This window comes from Eumetopias jubatus, unplaced genomic scaffold, assembly GCF_037043125.1.
Source record: "Eumetopias jubatus isolate StellerSeaLion01/CBP00866 unplaced genomic scaffold, mEumJub1_p1.0 scaffold_7, whole genome shotgun sequence".
Lineage (NCBI taxonomy): Eukaryota > Metazoa > Chordata > Mammalia > Carnivora > Otariidae > Eumetopias > Eumetopias jubatus.
The window spans coordinates 94553159-94571739 of record NW_028274813.1 but is presented as its reverse complement, the minus strand read 5'-3'; the positions used below and the strand labels follow the sequence as shown (position 1 = coordinate 94571739).

The 18581-nt window shown below is 37.0% G+C and overlaps 1 protein-coding gene across 2 annotated transcripts in view; it reads left to right on the top strand.

Annotated features, from left to right (window-relative positions):
• The window catches only part of WDR72 (WD repeat domain 72), a 191467-nt gene that overhangs the window by 112812 nt on the left and 60074 nt on the right, over positions 1-18581 (top strand). For both annotated transcript variants that reach the window (XM_028100465.2, XM_088024800.1), the window contains exon 17: positions 2084-2285. In XM_028100465.2, coding sequence (XP_027956266.1) covers positions 2084-2285 — 202 coding nt within the window. The remainder of the gene's footprint in view (positions 1-2083; positions 2286-18581) is intronic.

Genomic DNA, 18581 nt, shown 5'->3' with positions numbered 1-18581 from the left:
TCCTAGTCTCACTCAGCATCACGGACTTTGTTTTATGGGAGGACATGAAGTCCCAGAGTAGTACATGACTTTGCAAAAGTTGCCTTTGTGATAACTGTACAGTTGGATCAGAAACTTGGGTTTTCTCATTTCTGATTCAGAGCTCTTTCTACCATATCGTCCTCATCTTGGAAGCAGTGCTGTCAAATAAAATGTGTGACAGAATTAAAACAAAGTAAATTCAGTGATGGAAAATTGTTCATGAATAATTAATACAGTTTGTCCCATCATATGATATACATAATAAGCATGGTTCACTTATTACAATATAGAATGGTATATGTTAGTAAATATATCTAATAGTTAATACATATCTCATCACATGGTAGATATTATTAATAGGCATGATTCACCAGTATCATCATATGTAGAGCTATATGTTAGAACCATGGTTTGCAATAGCTTTTACAATGTTGGGTGTCTCATCATACGATATGCATGAGTAAGCATCACGTACCTACCTGTATTGTGACAGGAAGTACTGTAGTGTTGGTAGACTTGGTAGGCAATAGTAAAATCACATCCTTATTAGCCTTTTGTCACAACCTAACCAAGTATTTGAGTGTGAGCATTTGAGTGGACAAGAACAGGGGGATGGTCATGGGTAGCTTCCTATATTTAAAAGTCAAGCACCTGCCTCCTTCTGCCCTGGCAGGCAGTTCGGTGAGCATCTGCCTTCAACATAAGCTAAGCTCTCTGAGTGTCCCTGGAGCCTGAAGTTTGCACACACTACCATGGCACATAGAAGAAACTGAATAAATATTTAGGTGAATATTTTTCTGCTTTTGGCATCAGCATCTCTAGATCAGTTGGTGTTGACCCACCCAAAGCCCTAGCCGAAGGCATCCTATGGGTAGACTGGTGATAATGCAGACAGGACAGTGGCAGTGGTGGAACATGAGTCCTCTTGACATAGGACAGTCTTTTGAGGGGAAGAGGAGTAGGCATTGGGGTGTGGCTCTAGGAGTGTCCCAAGTTCACCTAGATCAGTGGTGTTTTTCCTCTTCTCTCACTGACTCGGCTTTAGCTTTCTTTGAATTCTACGTAACTATGGGGTCTTGCCTTATATCTTTCTAGGAAGACACTAAGGTACGTTGTCACTGGCCTTTTACTAAGGGATGGGGATATAGAACCTTGGGAGGACATATACTACAAAGGACATAGAATCAGGGGTCCAAGGGCCTGTCCACCATATCTATGGGATGTCCTGTCCCAGGTTCTTCATTTAAAAAATGAAGATACTGAATTAGATGTCTGTGACAAGCATTCCCCTCCCCCTCTTCCCAATCACAGATCCTTGACTGGACATGTACAATAATTGGAAGGCAAGCTTTGTAATATTTTTAAACTGTGTAAAACCATATACACATACACACAATTTAGTGAGATTTATTATTAAAATCTTGACTTTAACTTTCTGTATTAAACCTGAGTTTAAATCAAGTGTTTTTAGCTAAATAGTGCTTTAGAGCTAGACATTATTTGAGGAGCTAAACTTGTCTTTAAGAGCAATACGATATCTTCAAATTCATTTTCTTTATTCTCTGGTGGAAATGAAAGTATCTTAGGTGAAAGAATTGAGAACTCCTTTCAACTTCCTTTTAGAATCTCTTGCGTTAGCAAAAGAACAACATGATGGTTTGGGTTCCAGTGCTCAGTATCTGCATTTCAGATGTTTCAGATGCTAATTCTAGTGGAATTTTCACATTGTGAAACCTATTTAAGTCAAAATTCCAGGCTCTCAGCTTGATGTAAGACCCCAAACATTTGGGGCGCCTGGGTGGCTCAGTCGGTTAAGCGACTGCCTTCGGCTCGGGTCATGATCCTGGAGTCCCGGGATCGAGTCCCACATGGGGCTCCCTGCTCAGCAGGGAGTCTGCTTCTCCCTCTAACCATTCCCCCTCTCATGTGCTCTCTCTCCCTCTCTCTCTCTCTCATTCTCGCCCTCTCAAATAAATAAATGAATAAAATCTTAAAAAAAAAGACCCCAAACATTTGTAATAATCCTAAAAAAAAAAAAAAAGATTTAAAAAAACTTTTATAGGTAACTGAAGCAATACAAGCTGTTCTCTTGGCGGAAGTTCAACAGCACATGAAGACGTTGAGTAAGACACCAGTCAACAGTCAAACAGTGTCCATGACGGAGGACATCCACTGTGAGATGAGGCAGATCCTGCAGAAGATGGAATGGACCCACGGGGAGGAGATAGAGTTACAGTGTACTACAGACACCTGGACTCTGCAAAGTAAGTGTAAATTTATTGGCATGCACTTTCATCAGAACTTTTTCTACTACTTAGAGTACGTTCAGAATATGAGTTCATAATATATCATTTCTGCAAAAACTGAGCCAAGTGCCCTGTTTCTGACCTATTCTGCTATCAGTTTCTTCTTATAATTCTCAAGTTTCTGAAAAACCTTCTAAATTCTATCATAATCAATATATATGTTCCAGAACAAAAATCTATATCATTTATAAAAATATTTTTAAATTAAGTGATTAAAAATGAAAATAAGATTAACAGTAATAGCTTAATGAGATATTTTAAGAATACCTTGATAATGATGGGTCCTAAATTTCTTTCCATTTGATACCTTGATGATAGCCATGTGCTAGATTTTTTTTCTTTCCTAAAAATAAGAAATGTAGTAGAAACTAAAATTAAACTGATTTATAGGTGGACCACTTGATTTTATAACAAATAAAATTTTATCTTTGTAACTTCATAACGATAATGTTTATGGTTCATGGCTAGTAAGTGAATCTCAATTTCTGCTGTAAAATGTTATCTGATTTTTCAGCCCATTAGCTGTGACTTAAAAAAATAAATAAAAAGTAAAAAAGAAGTAAGTACAAATTTGGTTTTCAACCTCACTAGTAAGCTTTTGATGAACAAGTTAATTTATGAATAAATATATATTTTCCTCAGGGAAACATGTTATCAATTTACATGTTCCAGGTTGCTAAAAATTATTAGGTATTTCTTTTAGCTCTCAGAAAGATTTTCTTTTTATTTATTTGGGATTCAGAAAAATGTTGCTATATTTAAAATGTCAAATCCTAGAACAGGTGTCATTCTTAAAGATCTGTTATATTTATTTCTTATTATTTTTACAAGATTACTGATTGGACAGCATTATGTAGTGAGAGAGGATACGTAGCGGGGAAAGGCTTCTTCAATGAAGGCCAAAGATCAAAATAGATAGAATATTTCCTAATGGCAAGACAGTCACTGAGGATGGTAAATTCAATAAGCAACTTGATAAAGCTCAATGGCAATTTCAAGTCATTTATTTGTCTGTTGTCCAGAAATTAGCGTTAATTACCTGGTAAATTCACCTGCTTGAAGGAGCTCCTTTCTGATCATATCACATAATTGTAGTTGTATTACACCTTTCAAGCAAGAAGAGAAAAATTCCTTTTTAGATGAATTTTCAGTGAGTGCATGTGGGTTCTTGATTCATTCGGCGAGGCACCCATAGTGTCATTAATATATTTCTTCCAGCTCCCCAAAGACAGCTAGTGTCACTCATCATGTGTTAACTGTCATTAGGTGGCATTTATATGCTTTATCCCGAAGCTTGAACATCTACCTTAGCCTTTGGCCCATAGCCTTCTTTTCTGGGTGAGAAATTCATGGTGGGTTATCAAGGTGACACTTTTGTTAAGTTTTGCTATCACATGGCTTGCCCATTATTTGAAGTTCACCAGATTGAGCCCTGTTCTGGTTCCCAGCTAATTCTCGGGTATAAGAAATATACTGTGGAATTTGGTCTTACTAGGATTAAGACAGCTGGATTTTAAGTTAGATATTAACTATCTTTGGATCATTACTGAATGACCCTTTGCCAGTGTTAAAAAAAAAATAAGGTTAATTTGTGATAACAGTTAGAATACAAAAATATTAAGGTTACTTTATATTTTGGTGGATAAAATTTAGACTATTTTATTTAAATGAAATGAAACATTCACAAAATACTGAGCACATATGTTCGTGGGAAATACTGCCTGTAGGAAAACACTAACTGCAATTGCAATTACATGGAAACACATACCATGCATTGAAAGGAAAATTGCTGAGCAATATTATGTTGGAAATTAACATTGCCTTCCTTTCCCTCTTTTTGGAAAAAAAGCAAAAAAGCCAAACAAACAAATTATTTTTTAAACTATTCAGAGAAACTTAGTAAAATTACAGGAAAAGTTTCGGACCTTTATTAAGTGGTGTGGACTGCATTACTTACTGGATTTTAAAAAAATAAATAAGTAAAAAGCCATTTTATTTATTTCAGATGTCCTCATTCAAAGGTTAAGGGGATGGTATAGGTACTATTCGCCAGGTTTGATTATTCCTAGGCAGATTTACTTAGATCCAGTGTCACTGCAACCTATTACCAAATATTCTTATGATAAATGGTTTATGTTATTTTCAGGTCCTTGCTCCTTTGTCCCTCCACCTTTTCCCCCCATAATTTCCTTTAGTCTTTCTTGATTTCCTAGTGTCTTTTTTTTTTAAGATTGTATTTATTTATTCATTTGAGAGAGAGCACATGCGTGGGTGCTTACCGCACAGGGCAGGGCGGGGAGTGGGGAGGGACGGGGGAGAGAGAGAATCTCAAGTAGACTCCCTGCTGAGCCAGGAGCCCAATGAGGAGCTGGATCTCATGACCCTGAGATCATGACCTGACCCAAAATCAAAAGTCAGAAGCTTAACCCACTGAGCCACCCAGGTGCCCCTTGGTTTCTTAGTTTCTTAATGCATCTTATTTGTAAATCATTTGGAAAGTAACAGATGATGGCTTTATTATGCTTGGATACTCATAAGCTTCTTTAATGTCAGAATGGAGTACATTTGGTTTATTAGCATTATAGTAATATGGCAATAATAGATTATAAGGAAAAATAATAACAATTATCGTGCTCTTAATACACCCCAACACTATGCTAAGTACTTTATGAATGTTATATCACTTTTTCCTTTAATTCTCACATAATTCACATGAACCCTGACTCTCTTCCCAACATTTGAGTCATTTGTGTAAACAATTTTAGTTTTTAAATGTCCCTGTTCATGGAAATGAAGTTTCAGAGAAGCACCGAAAAGAACTACTCTCTGAAAAAGAGATTCCCATGGTGCTACCTAGGCTTATCCTGAGAAATTGCCTGTGTACATTTTTGACGTACTAATTATGTATCTTTCTCAGACACATTAAAATAAATAATATTTTTTAAAAAGTCTATCCCTGTGCCAGCTATCTTCAATGCCACTAGTGGTGTATTATCTTTACTTTGAGATCTTGTTTCCATTATTATCCCATTTTTCAAAAATGGATAAAGTGAGGCTTAAAAGAGTTGATGTACCTTGTCTAGAGTCACAAAATTAATAAAAACAGGGAGGCAAACCCAGACATTCTCTTAATTGCTGTGTTCTAATCCAGTAAACTACATTTTCCATACTGGCAGCATGAAGGAAATTTGCTCTAAATCAGCATGATCTGAAAAATTGAATAAAGTATCGAGTGGTTTTCTTAGATTTTTATTCTCCTCTCATAAATCATACTTTCTATTACCAAAGAAAATGCAGAGTGTTCAATCATTGCCATCTCCCCCCTTATAATAAAGAAAATCACCAGGTTTCTTGAACTATTTGAACATGAGATGCATCTATAAAGCAGTGGAAATCAAGTGAAGTGAAAATTGAAGTATAATGTGTGTTTGAACTTTATAATTTTGTATCTTATTTTATTTTCAGTGTTTTCACTTGTTACATTTCACAGCATGTATTTTATTTGCGGTCTTAGTATTTGTGTGTCAGTATTTTATGGGAGAGCGCTGGATTTTTATAACAGTTACATTGCTCTCTTCGTCTGTTTAATAAGAAATTGTAGAATTAACATTCACATTTGAAGCTAAGATTCATTGCTTGAAAAAACAGCAGTGGTTTCTGTTATTAAAATGCATTTGAAAGTTATTTCCCTTTATTTTTTTTGAATGTTATTTGGATCAGTTTAAACAAGTGCTCTAAATTTTTCCACTAAATATATTGGTTGAAATAGAAATGGAGGCTTTGTAGATAAAACTGTCACTTTGAAATTATTAGCTGAATTTAAATTCACGTTAAACTGTGTAGTTGTGAAGATGATGCATCAAATGTGGGTGTTGCAAATAATCTTTATTACATCCATCGTTTTCAAAGACTTATCTACAAAACTAAACAATGAAAATGTGCTCTTTATTTAAGTAAAACCATGCATTTGTGGAAAATAAAGGAAATAAACATCCATTCAACAGAAAAGTTTTCTGGTCCTGGTGCCCATTGGCAGGACTGCATCAGGACAGGCTTCCTCTTCCTGTTGAATTTCTCAGAAGGAAATCTGTCTGGTTGTGGAAAAAATTTGAAACAGTTGACCACCTCACAGGGAAATGTTCTTGACTGTCTTTATTTATAGTAAATGCATCTTCCACCCTCTGTGAGCTCTCCAGGCTAAATGAGAAGGTCAATGCATTCCTCTTTATGGAAGCAGAAAAATAATGGGAGACATATCATTGAAGGCCTTGAGTGTCATAGTAAGGTTTTAGGCTTTCTCTCTGAGCAAGATAGAAAACCATTTGAGCAAACAACTGGCACATATTTTAATGGGATCATGTTACCTGCAGTTCAGAGGCCAAGGATAGACACAAGGAGACCAGTTGGGAGGTCATTATCCTAACCCACATGATGGCAGCTTGGAACAAATATGGTGGTTTGGATGGAGAAGTGATCAGATTCTGAATGTATTTTGAAGGTGCAACTTATAGTATTTGCTGATGGATTAGATATGGATGAATAAGATAATGAAAATCTATGCTTCTATTTTTTCAAACAAAAATATTTGATACATGGGCTGACCCTGGTACCATGACTTGATTCCTATGTCATGTCGTGCAATGTCATTCGCATATGGTATTCCAGGATTGCTGAAGGAAGACTGGAAAACCCCCTTTACAGAAGGCTGTCCATGCTGTGTTCAGTTTCTTTTTTTTTTAAGATTTTATTTATTTATTCATGAGAGACAGAGAGAGAGAGAGAGGCAGAGGGAGAAGCAGGCTCCCAAGGAGCAGGGAGCCCGATGCGGGACCCGATCCCAGGACTCCAGGATCATGACCTGAGCTGAAGGCAGACGCTTAACCATCTGAGCCACCTAGGCGCCCTGCTGTGTTCAGTTTCAAGTGTCCCTGCCTAGATGACCTACAGCTTTTCTTTTCTAGTATTAACTAAACTAATCCTCAGAAAATGGACAAGGATTTCTTGCCAAGAAACCATGGATTGAAGATAATACTAGTAATGCAAGCTTAAGCAAATAAGATGTAAGTGGCATTGCCAAACTTATCTTAAGTTACATCAGGAGGTGTGCGCGTGTATGTGTGTGTGTATTAATGACTTCTTTTTGAAATTTCTGTTTTTGTATATATTTTACAATGGGCCTAATGTTGATATACTAATAGCATGTATATTGTTCATAAACAAGCATATATATATGTATTATATATTATATATATTATATATATATATATATATATATATATGTAAAATACATGCTTCAGAGGACCTTCCTGTTATTTTCTGCAAGAAAGTATACCAACCATAGCCCTTGGGTGGATTAAGCTAAGAGGACAGATGTGATAAGCTTTTGGTTATTCAGGGTAGGTAACTTTATATTCTCCATGGCACACTGTGCTGTCTCGAGGACTTTGAATAAATCTTATGCATCTCTCCTCTATATTACTCCTCTATGCCTACTGGTCCAAGAGTTGGGGGTGCCACAGGGAATTAATTGGAAATCTCCAGTTGAAGACACAAGCTAGCATCGGGGTAACCATGAAGTGTGTCAGACGCCACAGAAGAGGCTGCAGGAGCACATCAGAGAGGCACCTAACCCAATCTTTGAGGTCATAAAGTCTTCTTAGGAAAAAAGATGCCTAATCCAAGACATCAAAGATGAACATGATTTAGCCAAACAAAAAGTTGGAGTGGGAGAAGGTAACTGTTGGCTAAGAGTACTAAAGCCACCTATGCCTTTTTCTTCCTCCCAAGAATCATTTGATTAATACATGTATGAATGAGGAACCTGGACATTAGAGAGAAACACATAGGCCTTGAATTTCTTCTCTGGAAAACATCTGTGTCCTTTTTGAATCTCATTGCTCCAATGCCTTCATTTCCTAAGCTTCAGCCTTCCAGAATAAGGACAGTAATAATGACAAGAAAACAGCTAACACTGATATGGCTTAGTATGTGTTGTTGTTTTTTTCTTAAAGATTGTATTTGTAAGAGAAAGAGGGAGAGAGCACAAGGAGGGGGAGGGGCAGAGGGACACACAGATGCCCACCAAACAGGCTTCATCCCAGGACCCTGAGATCGGGACCTGAGTTGAAGTCTGATGCTTAACTGACTGAGCCACCCAGGTGCCCCAGGCTTAGTATATTCTAAGTGCTTCAAATACTTCAAATTATTTGATCCAGGCAACAATTCCATGGGGATAAGTAGTATTTTTATACCCATTTCCCAGATGAGAAAAGAGATACGAAGACGTTAAGTACGTTGCCCAAGGTCTCCATACCAACAAACAGCAGAACCAGTTGTCAAAAACAGGCAGTCTAGCTTCAAAGTTTGGGTTCTTTATCCCTAGTTGACATTGCCTCCCACTTAGCCACAGTTCTCCTTCCTTGTCTCTAAATTTAGCAAATATTTACCAAGTGCTTCCTGTATGACAGTTATAGAAATAGGCATTACCCAGGTTGGGGGTCACAAGGCAGCAAAAACCTGGATATTTGGCAAAACAACAGGGGAAAGATTCTCCTGAAGAAATTAACCAGAAAATATCAAATACCTAATTTCTACTAACATTTGGGTGTGTCACTATAAGCTATTCCACTAAAGATGTACTTAATACTAAAGTCTTTTATTTGTAATATAAATTTATATAAATATAAGTTTTAGTGGTTAAAAAACAGAAGGTTTTACACCTGGGAACTAGAAATGCCAACTGGTAAGTGCTAGAAATAAAAAAGATTTGGCGTATACAGGGGCCCCTCTCTGGCTCAGTCAGTAGAGCATGCAACTCTTGATCTCATGGTTGGGAGTTAAAGCCCCACGTTGGGTATATGCCAAAAAAAAAAAAAAAATTGGCATATACATATTAGTCAAAAGGGGTAGAGGTTGGCAGTTAGGGGAAGAAGAGTAGAGGAAACATAGAATTTCATTTTTACAGATTAATTTGAATTATATCCTAGACAATCTTACATAGATATCAAGGTATTCATATGTTAGATGAAGATGAATTTATTTATGATAAGAAAATCAATTATTTAGCACCTAGAATACATTACCTACCTTTCAAAAAACACAGTTGTCATTTGGGTTGAATATATGTCCCGTATTATTTTTAGCTTCCTGTAAAATTGATGGAGAAATTTCATCATTTCCCTTTCCCCCATATAAATTCTTGTGAACTTCTCTGCTTCCTCTGCTCTCTCTGTATCATCTTCAAGATTGCATTGCCTTAGGAAGACTGATAGAGTTCACTGTTCTTTTTCCAAAAGTAGTTTCATCTTTCACAGAGATTGAGATTGATGATTTTCATCTTGGCATATGAACTAGAGTATTTCATCGTCTCTTTTCCTCATGAGCAATCAGAATGCCAACCTGGCCCGACTGCACACAGACGGTAGCATCAAGGAATTGAGTTAAATATTTCCTTGGTAACAGTTGTGCAGGCACCACTTTATTGATTATTGTCTGCATACCCATTTAAATTTATTGACAAAGAAAAAGTGATCTAGATTCTGTCGCTGAAATCGATGTGTTTTGTACTATTGTTCTCCCAAGCTCAGACGGGCCTGCCAACACTGACCCCTCAAGGACAGGGGTCGGGTCTATTTATCTTTTCTCCTCCCATCCCCTAGGATGGTGCTTTACCTAGTAGCTGGTAATAAGTGTTTATTGAGTGGATGGATGAATGGATGGACTGTGGGATAGCTTGTACTAAAGATTCAGCCATCTCCTAATTAGTAAGAGAAAGAGGAGACAAGGAAAATCAGCTGATTGCGTTTCTTTAGCAGCCGGACATCCATAGTCTTGAACACCCACTGAAATTGTGTTTTCTAAGCGTCACTATCCTTGGATCAGGTGGTATACACAGCAGGCTCCCAAGAAATTAAAAATAGACGTATGAATGAATCTAGTTTGTAACCACCCAGAATGCTTCTCTTTCCTGATGGCTGATTGTTTGGCTCTCCACTACTCATTTTGTCATAATCTGATTCCAGTCTGATGTTTTTAGAGGGCCCCAAGCCTTGCCTGAAATGTGTCTGCTTGTTCCTCATTCTGCTACAGCTTTTCCATGGGAGGATTTAAGGAACTGCCTCAAACACTGTTTCCTCGGTATTTGGATTCACACCCTGGGTTCTGACTTGTCTGCCTGTCTCGGGACTTCTGGCTCATCCCGTTCTCTTGTAGCCAGTAGCCCTTATGCTGCTAACTGGGAGCCCTTCTGACAACCTGTTCAGCTGGGTCAGCCTCCTCCCTGTTGATTCCATCCCTGAGCCTGGGACTTGGTGTGGCATTAGTTCCTCCATCAAATCCAGTCTCACTACCCAATATGGATATGCATCCCTTAGTTCTGGAAAAAAAAAAATGGTACGACTAAATTCCTTGAGATAAAAACAAAACAAAACAAAACAGGGAATAAGTCAGCTTTGTATTCTCAGCAGATAGCATGGTGTCTGGCACACGCCAAGGCAATCCTGCTAGAGAATGGTGGCTGAAGAAAAAATTATCCATTCTTCTCCTCGTGCCACTGGAATATCTCATTCAATCAGAATATCATTCACTTTGCTGGCAGGAGCCTTATTTTTCCATTTTAACTCATCAGTGTATCTGCCCAATTTTCAGTCTTGAAACAATTTGAATAATTTTAAAACATCTCTTATTAGCACTTATTATGTCTAAGGTTCAATGGAAGGCACTGGAATTTTCAATTACATCGCTTTTTACACTTCTTGTATATCCTTCTAAAATAGTGTATATCATATGGCACTCTAATTGTTTGTTATTTGCCTCTCTTTCCCGTCTCTCTCAACTCCTTGAGGGCAAAAGTTGGAACTTATTAATCTTGTGCTCCTAGCTGCTAATGCACCACGTGGGGCATGATGGGTGCTCATTAAATGTTTGTTGCCTGAGTGAGCAGATGAATGATAAATGACAGTGACAGACATGTATTAAAGAACTAGTCTAGGCAGAATGCAAGAAATGCTAAATAATATGTTAATAGTCTGTAGATAGGAAGAGAATGGAAAAGATCATTATAGGGATGATATTTTTTTTCTAAAGTGTTAATTCAGAGGCATTTCTTCAAATTTATCTGTTCAGGAGTAATTTATCTGTCTAGAAACCTAGAAAAATTAATGCTGACAGATGTTTGAAGGCAAAAACAACAAGGCAGAGTACTTCATTTTCAACCCTTGAGAATAAGCTACAAGAAATGAAGTCAGTTAGTTCAAAGAAGAGTTGTTACCTTTTTTTCCTCTTTTACCTACTACAGGTGAACATGGGTTTTTCATATCTATGCAGGAACACCTGTCCACCACCATACATGTGGTGGTGGTGTCAGTGACATGGGTGTCCGAATGGATTTTCTTGGCAAAGATATGGAGAACGACAGCAGCCAAATTTGGCCATTTCTTGATATACAGGGTTAGTGGCCTTCCTAGAAAATTCAGGGTGTATTAAAAACTTTGAAAGATCTCTATGTGTAAAATAAAGTTAATATTCTGGGCTCAGGAAATTATAAACAGGGCTTTCAGTTTCACGAATGTCCAGTAGAATATGTGGAAACCATGCGAAATGTCAGGACAATTTTTCATTGTGAAGGACTGTCCTGAGCACTGCAAGACTTCCGGATTTCTGGTCCTTGCCCACTAAATGCCAGTATCTCCACAATCAGCGGGGGAAACCAGATGTTCCTTGGCTCAGCAGTTTCCGAGGCCTTCCCCTAGGGGGCAGTACCAACCCTACTGAGAACCGCTGCCATCTAGAAAGGGATTCTTACACAGTCTGAGGCTTTCCATGTTTCTGTTCCTCCCCTTTTGTAAAAGTGCACAGGGAGATAAAACCAAATAAGTAACCCCCAACTAATTAAAGATGTTCCTTTCTTAGATCCCTAATGTTTGTTCCTTCCTTTGTGCTCCACCCATGTCGTTTATCCTTTGGTCATAGCACTTCCCAGTCTGTGTAGTAAATCATCTGATTGCAGTTCTGTCTCCTCCATTAGAAAAAGAGCTTCTTGTCCTGTTTTTTCACTTTCATCTGTGTGTCCTCCAAGCTTGGCTCTGGGCCTGGCATAGAGTCAATTTGTTGACTGATTAAATGAAGAACGTGTGTTATTGAGCTACTAAGCATTCTCCAAGGAAGTCATCAAAGAAAAATCCAGAATTTTCAATTGAAATTATTATTTTACAATACAGAATAAACATAGTTTATCTTAGAATTTAAAAATTAGATGAACTAGGGGCACCTGGCTGGCTCAGTTGATGGAACATGTGACTCCTGATCCTGAGGCTGTGAATTCGAGCCCCATGTTGGGTATAGAGATTACTTAAAAATTAAAAAAAAAAAAATTAAATGGACTCTTTGCCCAATCTGTAAATTGAGAAAACTGGAAATGAGAATAATGGTTAAAAAGAGATACATAGGTTCATTTAAATGACTAGGAATGTAATTCCAAAACCTTGGCTTAGAACATACTAATTTTTGATGTATCTTATCCATACAATTAGTACTTAAAGTATATTAAAATTATATTTTGAGACGCTCATAATATCTCTTGACATATGCAAGATATTTCCCTTGGTGTCTCTGCACCAGGGTAGGGAATAACCAATTGGATCCATCAATCATCCAGCTGGCAGGTCCATCCTTCCATTCGTCAATTCATTCTGCTTCTTTTGAATATGTTATATGATAGGTGCCATGTTTCCCAAGCTATCTACTAGGAATCTGAGCAGAATATGATGTGGCTTCTACTCTCCAAGAGGCAGAGCCCAGTGAACATAATGAGACCACAATGCAGTATGAGATACTAAAGTTCCCATTGTTGTGCAATTGTGGAGAGCCAACTGAGGATGACTTTTTGGAGGTTTTGCACAGGAGTAGACATTCACATGCACTTTGGAGAATAGTGGTATGGCAGACATGGAGAGATGCGCTGCTTCCATCACTCTACTTAAAAGGTCTCCTTGCCAAGCTGTGAGGAATGTGGGTAGCTGACAGTTGGCACCTCCAGGATCCATCCTCAAATTGGAACAGAGATCATACTCTTCTTGGGACAATGTCTGACCAAGGTGGTGGTACAAGGGCCTAGCTATTGTTAGTTCATACAGACCTCCTCTAACAGCCAGTCTTTGCTCTAGAGTGAATAGAGAGGTTCTTATCCAATCATGCTTTTGCTTTTTTTCCCCCCCTTTCACAAATGTTAATCTCCAGTAAACCTTTTGCACTTCTAACTCCATCTTAACATCTGCTTCTAGAAGGACACAAGTAATACCAAGGAGAAGGAGCTTGGTGTGAGAAGGATATTTCAGGCAAAAGGAGTAAGTAACGTGAGGACAGACACAGAATGATTTTTGTGGCCTGATCAGGAAATGGAGATGAATTTGGTGTGGGCAAGATAGAGGATATGAGGATGCTGTAGTCTGGATGCAGAAGATGAGGCACCTAGAATGTAAAGGTTCTGCTATGGGCATTTTTTCCTGAAAGATAAAGGGAACCATTAAAAATTATCTTAAGAGGAGAAGTGAGATGTTTTAGCACAAAGTAGAGAGTGAATAAAACAGGAGATAGAAAGAAACCCTTGTGTCCAAGTTTTGACAGAGTACCTGTTTAGTATTTTATTTGTAAAGCAGAACTTACTTTTCTTAGTTTTTTTTTTTAATTGCCTCTTCATGAACCTAGGTTATTTAGATGGACCATTAGTGCTTCATGTCTCACATGGAGAAGGAAGGTATGTTCACATTACATAGAGAAATTTTGCCTCCCTGCTTTTAGACCAAACACCAAATGTCATTCAGGATCTGTCAGAGTCCGGAGCATATTAGTATCACCTCCTGAGTTGCTGTGGTTCTTGTTGCCAATTTGAATTTATTTATCTTCCTTTATATATGACCCTTATCTCAATCTCTATCCTCCTTGGATCAGTTTCTATTTTTTTTCCCAACTTGTATGTATTAATATTTCGTCCAATTTCTCACCTCATTTGGATGTATTTGTATCATTACCATTTATTGACAAGTTTGGGTTTCACCATCCATTTTTTTTTCTTTTTTGTGTGTGTGGATTTATGTAGACATTATTGACCTCCTTTTCTACAAACATCCTTAACTGAAACATTAAGTAAGACCAGGCTTATTAAGTGTTTGCTATTAGACAGTTTCCAGGAATAGGATATATTATTTTTCTTTACCATTTAAAAACTCTTGATTTAATGAATAGAATTTTAGCAAAGCCAGGTAACTTTGAAATGTGCTTCTCCATGTGTTTATATTAATATCTAATGAATAATTTCAAAGCTTAAGCTTCATGATCCATCCCTTCAAGCCGTCTACTTAAGTCTAGAGTCATTACATCACCTGCTTCCCTTACGCCATTGATTTATGTTTCTTTCAAACTGCTGAGATTGGGAAGTATCATTTATTTTTTACATGACATCCCCTGCACTATGAAACAGTGTTTCTTTCGGAAGGTAATGGTGAAATACCTGTAACTCGGTACAGCCTTGCCTCCTCATCTGTATCAATTAGTAACATGCCCGTTAATATCTGTCTGTTCTGGTAATACTGCAAGGGAATAAAAGGTTTTAATTGTTCTTTTTTCTGTAGTAAAGATGTCAGGGGAATCTCTAGGTAATAGTAGTACTCAGATACCATAATGTGTCTTGTTTAATGCTGAGAGATGCAAAGGAGTTTCTAGAATTTTCTTAGGGATCATACAGTTCAAGCTCCCCAAATTAGCTGAAGTCTTTACATTGTACTCTGAATAAATGGCCATTTCAGAACCCCCAGAGTATCTATTTGAACATTATTTTCAGAAACAAAAAAAAATTAAGTGGATTATTTTCCAGATCATTAGCATGACTTTTCTAGTACTTAAATAGCACTTCACTTTTTTCAAAAGGTTTTGGCATGTATTTTTATTTCTCTTTGCAGATATTGAATGAAGGGAGGCTTTGCCCATTTCAGTGAGAGGAAAATCAGGGCACTATAGACTTCAGTACTTTTGCTATGTTGTTATGACTCATTAGAAAATGGCCTTAGACCAGATCACACGCTCTTATTTGCAAATCCTAGATTCTTTCCTATAAATCATACTACGTCATAGGGCATCGTGTAGAGAACGGAATTCACGAAAGAGTAAGATCATTTATTTCTGGGAATTGATATGTTTCCCTTTAGCTTAATTCAAGCCTTTCCCTAGGAGGATATTACCATTTTTATATTTCCAATGGTTCATTTTAAAGGAAAATATATTACACAATTTTTAAAAATGAGTTAAATAATTTCTGCTGTTAGTGGTAATCCACTATTATGATATTCATATTATAAAAGCCAACTTATTAGTCAGAAATATAGGTTGATGAATGTAGTATGTTTATAAATTGAAGATAGTCATTTCATTTCTCCCATAGTAAATTTGCTTTAAATATTAGTTTATTACATATGTTTGCTTGTATTACAAATATTTCCAGTAAGCAAACACAAATCATTTTTATATTTAGCATTTAAGATGTATCTTAACTTGACCATTAAATCATCTATTAAATATTCAATTAAAGTGGGTTTTGATCCATTTTTTAAAATTAGTGGTCAGGTATTCGGGGAAACAAGCTTGCAAGATATTTCTAAAACACAATTCACTTCATTTCTTGTTCTGTGTATTTTGTCAGAGAATGCCTTAATGTAACAGAAATCAGATTTGGTGTGTATTTTTACACCAAATCAAATTGTGCAGGCGCCACCCTCAGCTTTCTCCAAAACATTATAAAGGATAAGATTCCACCATGATATAGCTTTAAGAAAGCAGTACCGCCCTGGAAGAAGTCCATACATGAAGAGTGAAGCTACAGGAGTCTGTTTTACTGGAAAACCACGTGTCTTATAACACCGTTACCGAACGGGATTTACAAGTTTACTTAGCTGAGTTCTCTCTTCTTCTGGAATCTGTATGTAAGGGATGTATGGTTTCTGTATTTATTCTGTAGGCATAAATCATAAGTATAAATGGTACTGGGAAAAAATGTAAAAATGAAACTGCTAAGTAGTGACTAATGGTACAAAGCACTGAGATGCTTCTGTTATAACTATATGAAGAGGGTGAAGACTTCGTAAGTCATCTTATTTATTACAATTGGCAGGTTTCCCTTCCTACTTGTCTTGCATATAGTCTCATTTTCCCTGTCCTCTCCATGCCCAATCTTCATTTCCCCAAATTTGCAAGCCATAATTATAAATTTTAATGTTGTTAATCTATTATTTTAATGTGTAGTGGTAATCCAAAATTATTCATTCCTTTTATCAAATCAGAAATGGAAAAAGTCAAGTAAACCTTCATAGACTTTTCCTAGTATGAAGTGCTTTTTAAAAACACAAGTTGCGAAGTTTTACATTTTTGAATCCTAGAGAAAGAAATTTGTGCTCTCCCCATATACATAGTTGTTTAAATATCAGAAAGTTGCCTACAAAATAGTTTCTACACTATAAAGTAAATTAGGTTCTTTTCATCTTTGTATGGAATTGTCTATAATTGAAAATTTGCAAAATATTAGAAAAATAAAGCCAAGCTTCACCAATAACTTCTGTCTTCTGTGTAAAGCATGAACATATGTAAAGATTTTTACCAATGACTGTTTTTTTGTTGTTGTTGTTCTTAGAGAAAAGGTCCAAATTTGTGTTTTAAAACTTTCCTAAGCATCTGGAGCTTTTGTAAAAATGAAGCAATCAATCAAATAGACAAACTATCTTTCTAGTTTAATTTATAGTAATTTACATATTACAAAGTTAAACACTTTGTTCAAGGATATTTCAATGAATTTTGAGATTTGAAATTAAGACAGATGGTTGACAGTCATATAAAATATTGGTCTCACCATCCAATTCATTTGGTATATTGCTTTGGCTACACTAGAGTGAAAAAATGTTGATTCACCCTGGTAAGCAGAATAGCACTTGAAGTAAGAGTAAAACTACCTACCACTAGCATTAAAACATACATGCAACCTCTTTAATCAATGATACCTTTGTAAACTTAAGCATAAGTACAGAGATTAATCTTGGATCTTCACAGAAACAGTTATTTGGCAGCATAAATCAATGGGTTTATAATTTCCAAGTTTATTAATAATTAGTATAAAAATTTGCTTTTTAAATTCACGGTTCTTTACCAATAGCTAGAGTACCTATTTTAAAAAGACTGTTTGAATCAGATGATGATGTAATTCCCTCTGAGAAATGCTGAGATTCCACAGAATGCAGGTTGGAAGCCACTGGTCGGTGTCATGAGGAGAGGCTGTGCGGTGTCCTCTTTACGCCCTACACCTGATATGTTGCATCGTGGCATTGCAGCAGATACCTGCCTAGTGACCCCTGTTCCATTTTTTTTTTAATGGCCACTTTCAGTTGTATGTTTTAGTAAAAAAAAAGAAGGCTGATCTTGTGATTTGAATAGCCTGCGCTGCTGTCTAGATGCCTTGTTTCAAGACTCAAGTTATAAATCACAAAACCTGTCACCTCAGAGGGCACCCTTATGCGTCCCCGAGCTTCGGTGTGGTGCCCAGCGGGTGCCAAGCAAGCTGCTGACTTGCACAGAGAGGAATTCCGGGAAGTCGTTGGCGCCGGCCATTTTCCAATAATGCTCCCTGGCAGGGACTCAGTTCGGGGCTCTTTTACAAATGGCTATTACCCTGAGATCATGATGAGATTTCCTAGAAGTACACGCAATGCTTTTCACTAAAATTCCTCATTTGAAACTTTTTGTAAAAATGAAGGTTTCCTTTGCATTTTTAATGTCACATAACCATATGTCAGTACATTTTAATGTCCCCTTAAGATATGGGAGTGCTTAGATCTCTTGGAGACACGCTTTTTAAAATTAATTATTTTCACTTCGTATCACTTTGTTTTAGATGTCAGGCTTAAATTTTACTGGGTTTTTATGTCTTTCTTCAAGATGGTTGAAGAGCGCAGTAGTACTAACTATCCCTATTCGTTCTGTCAGTCCTCAGCAGTCACTGAGGGTTTACGACGAACAAATGTTGCTGGAAGTACTCTGGACATTGGGCAGCTAGCTTGGGCGATCTCAGCTAAGATTGGCCTGTCAGAGCCTACCATAGCCCCCACCACTTGACCAATCTAAAGCACATAATAAACTTCTTCAGTTACAGATGTGATCATCATGCTATACAGGGTGAAATTTAGGTGTAGAAAAATAACAGAGCCTTCAGTTCCATCTTGG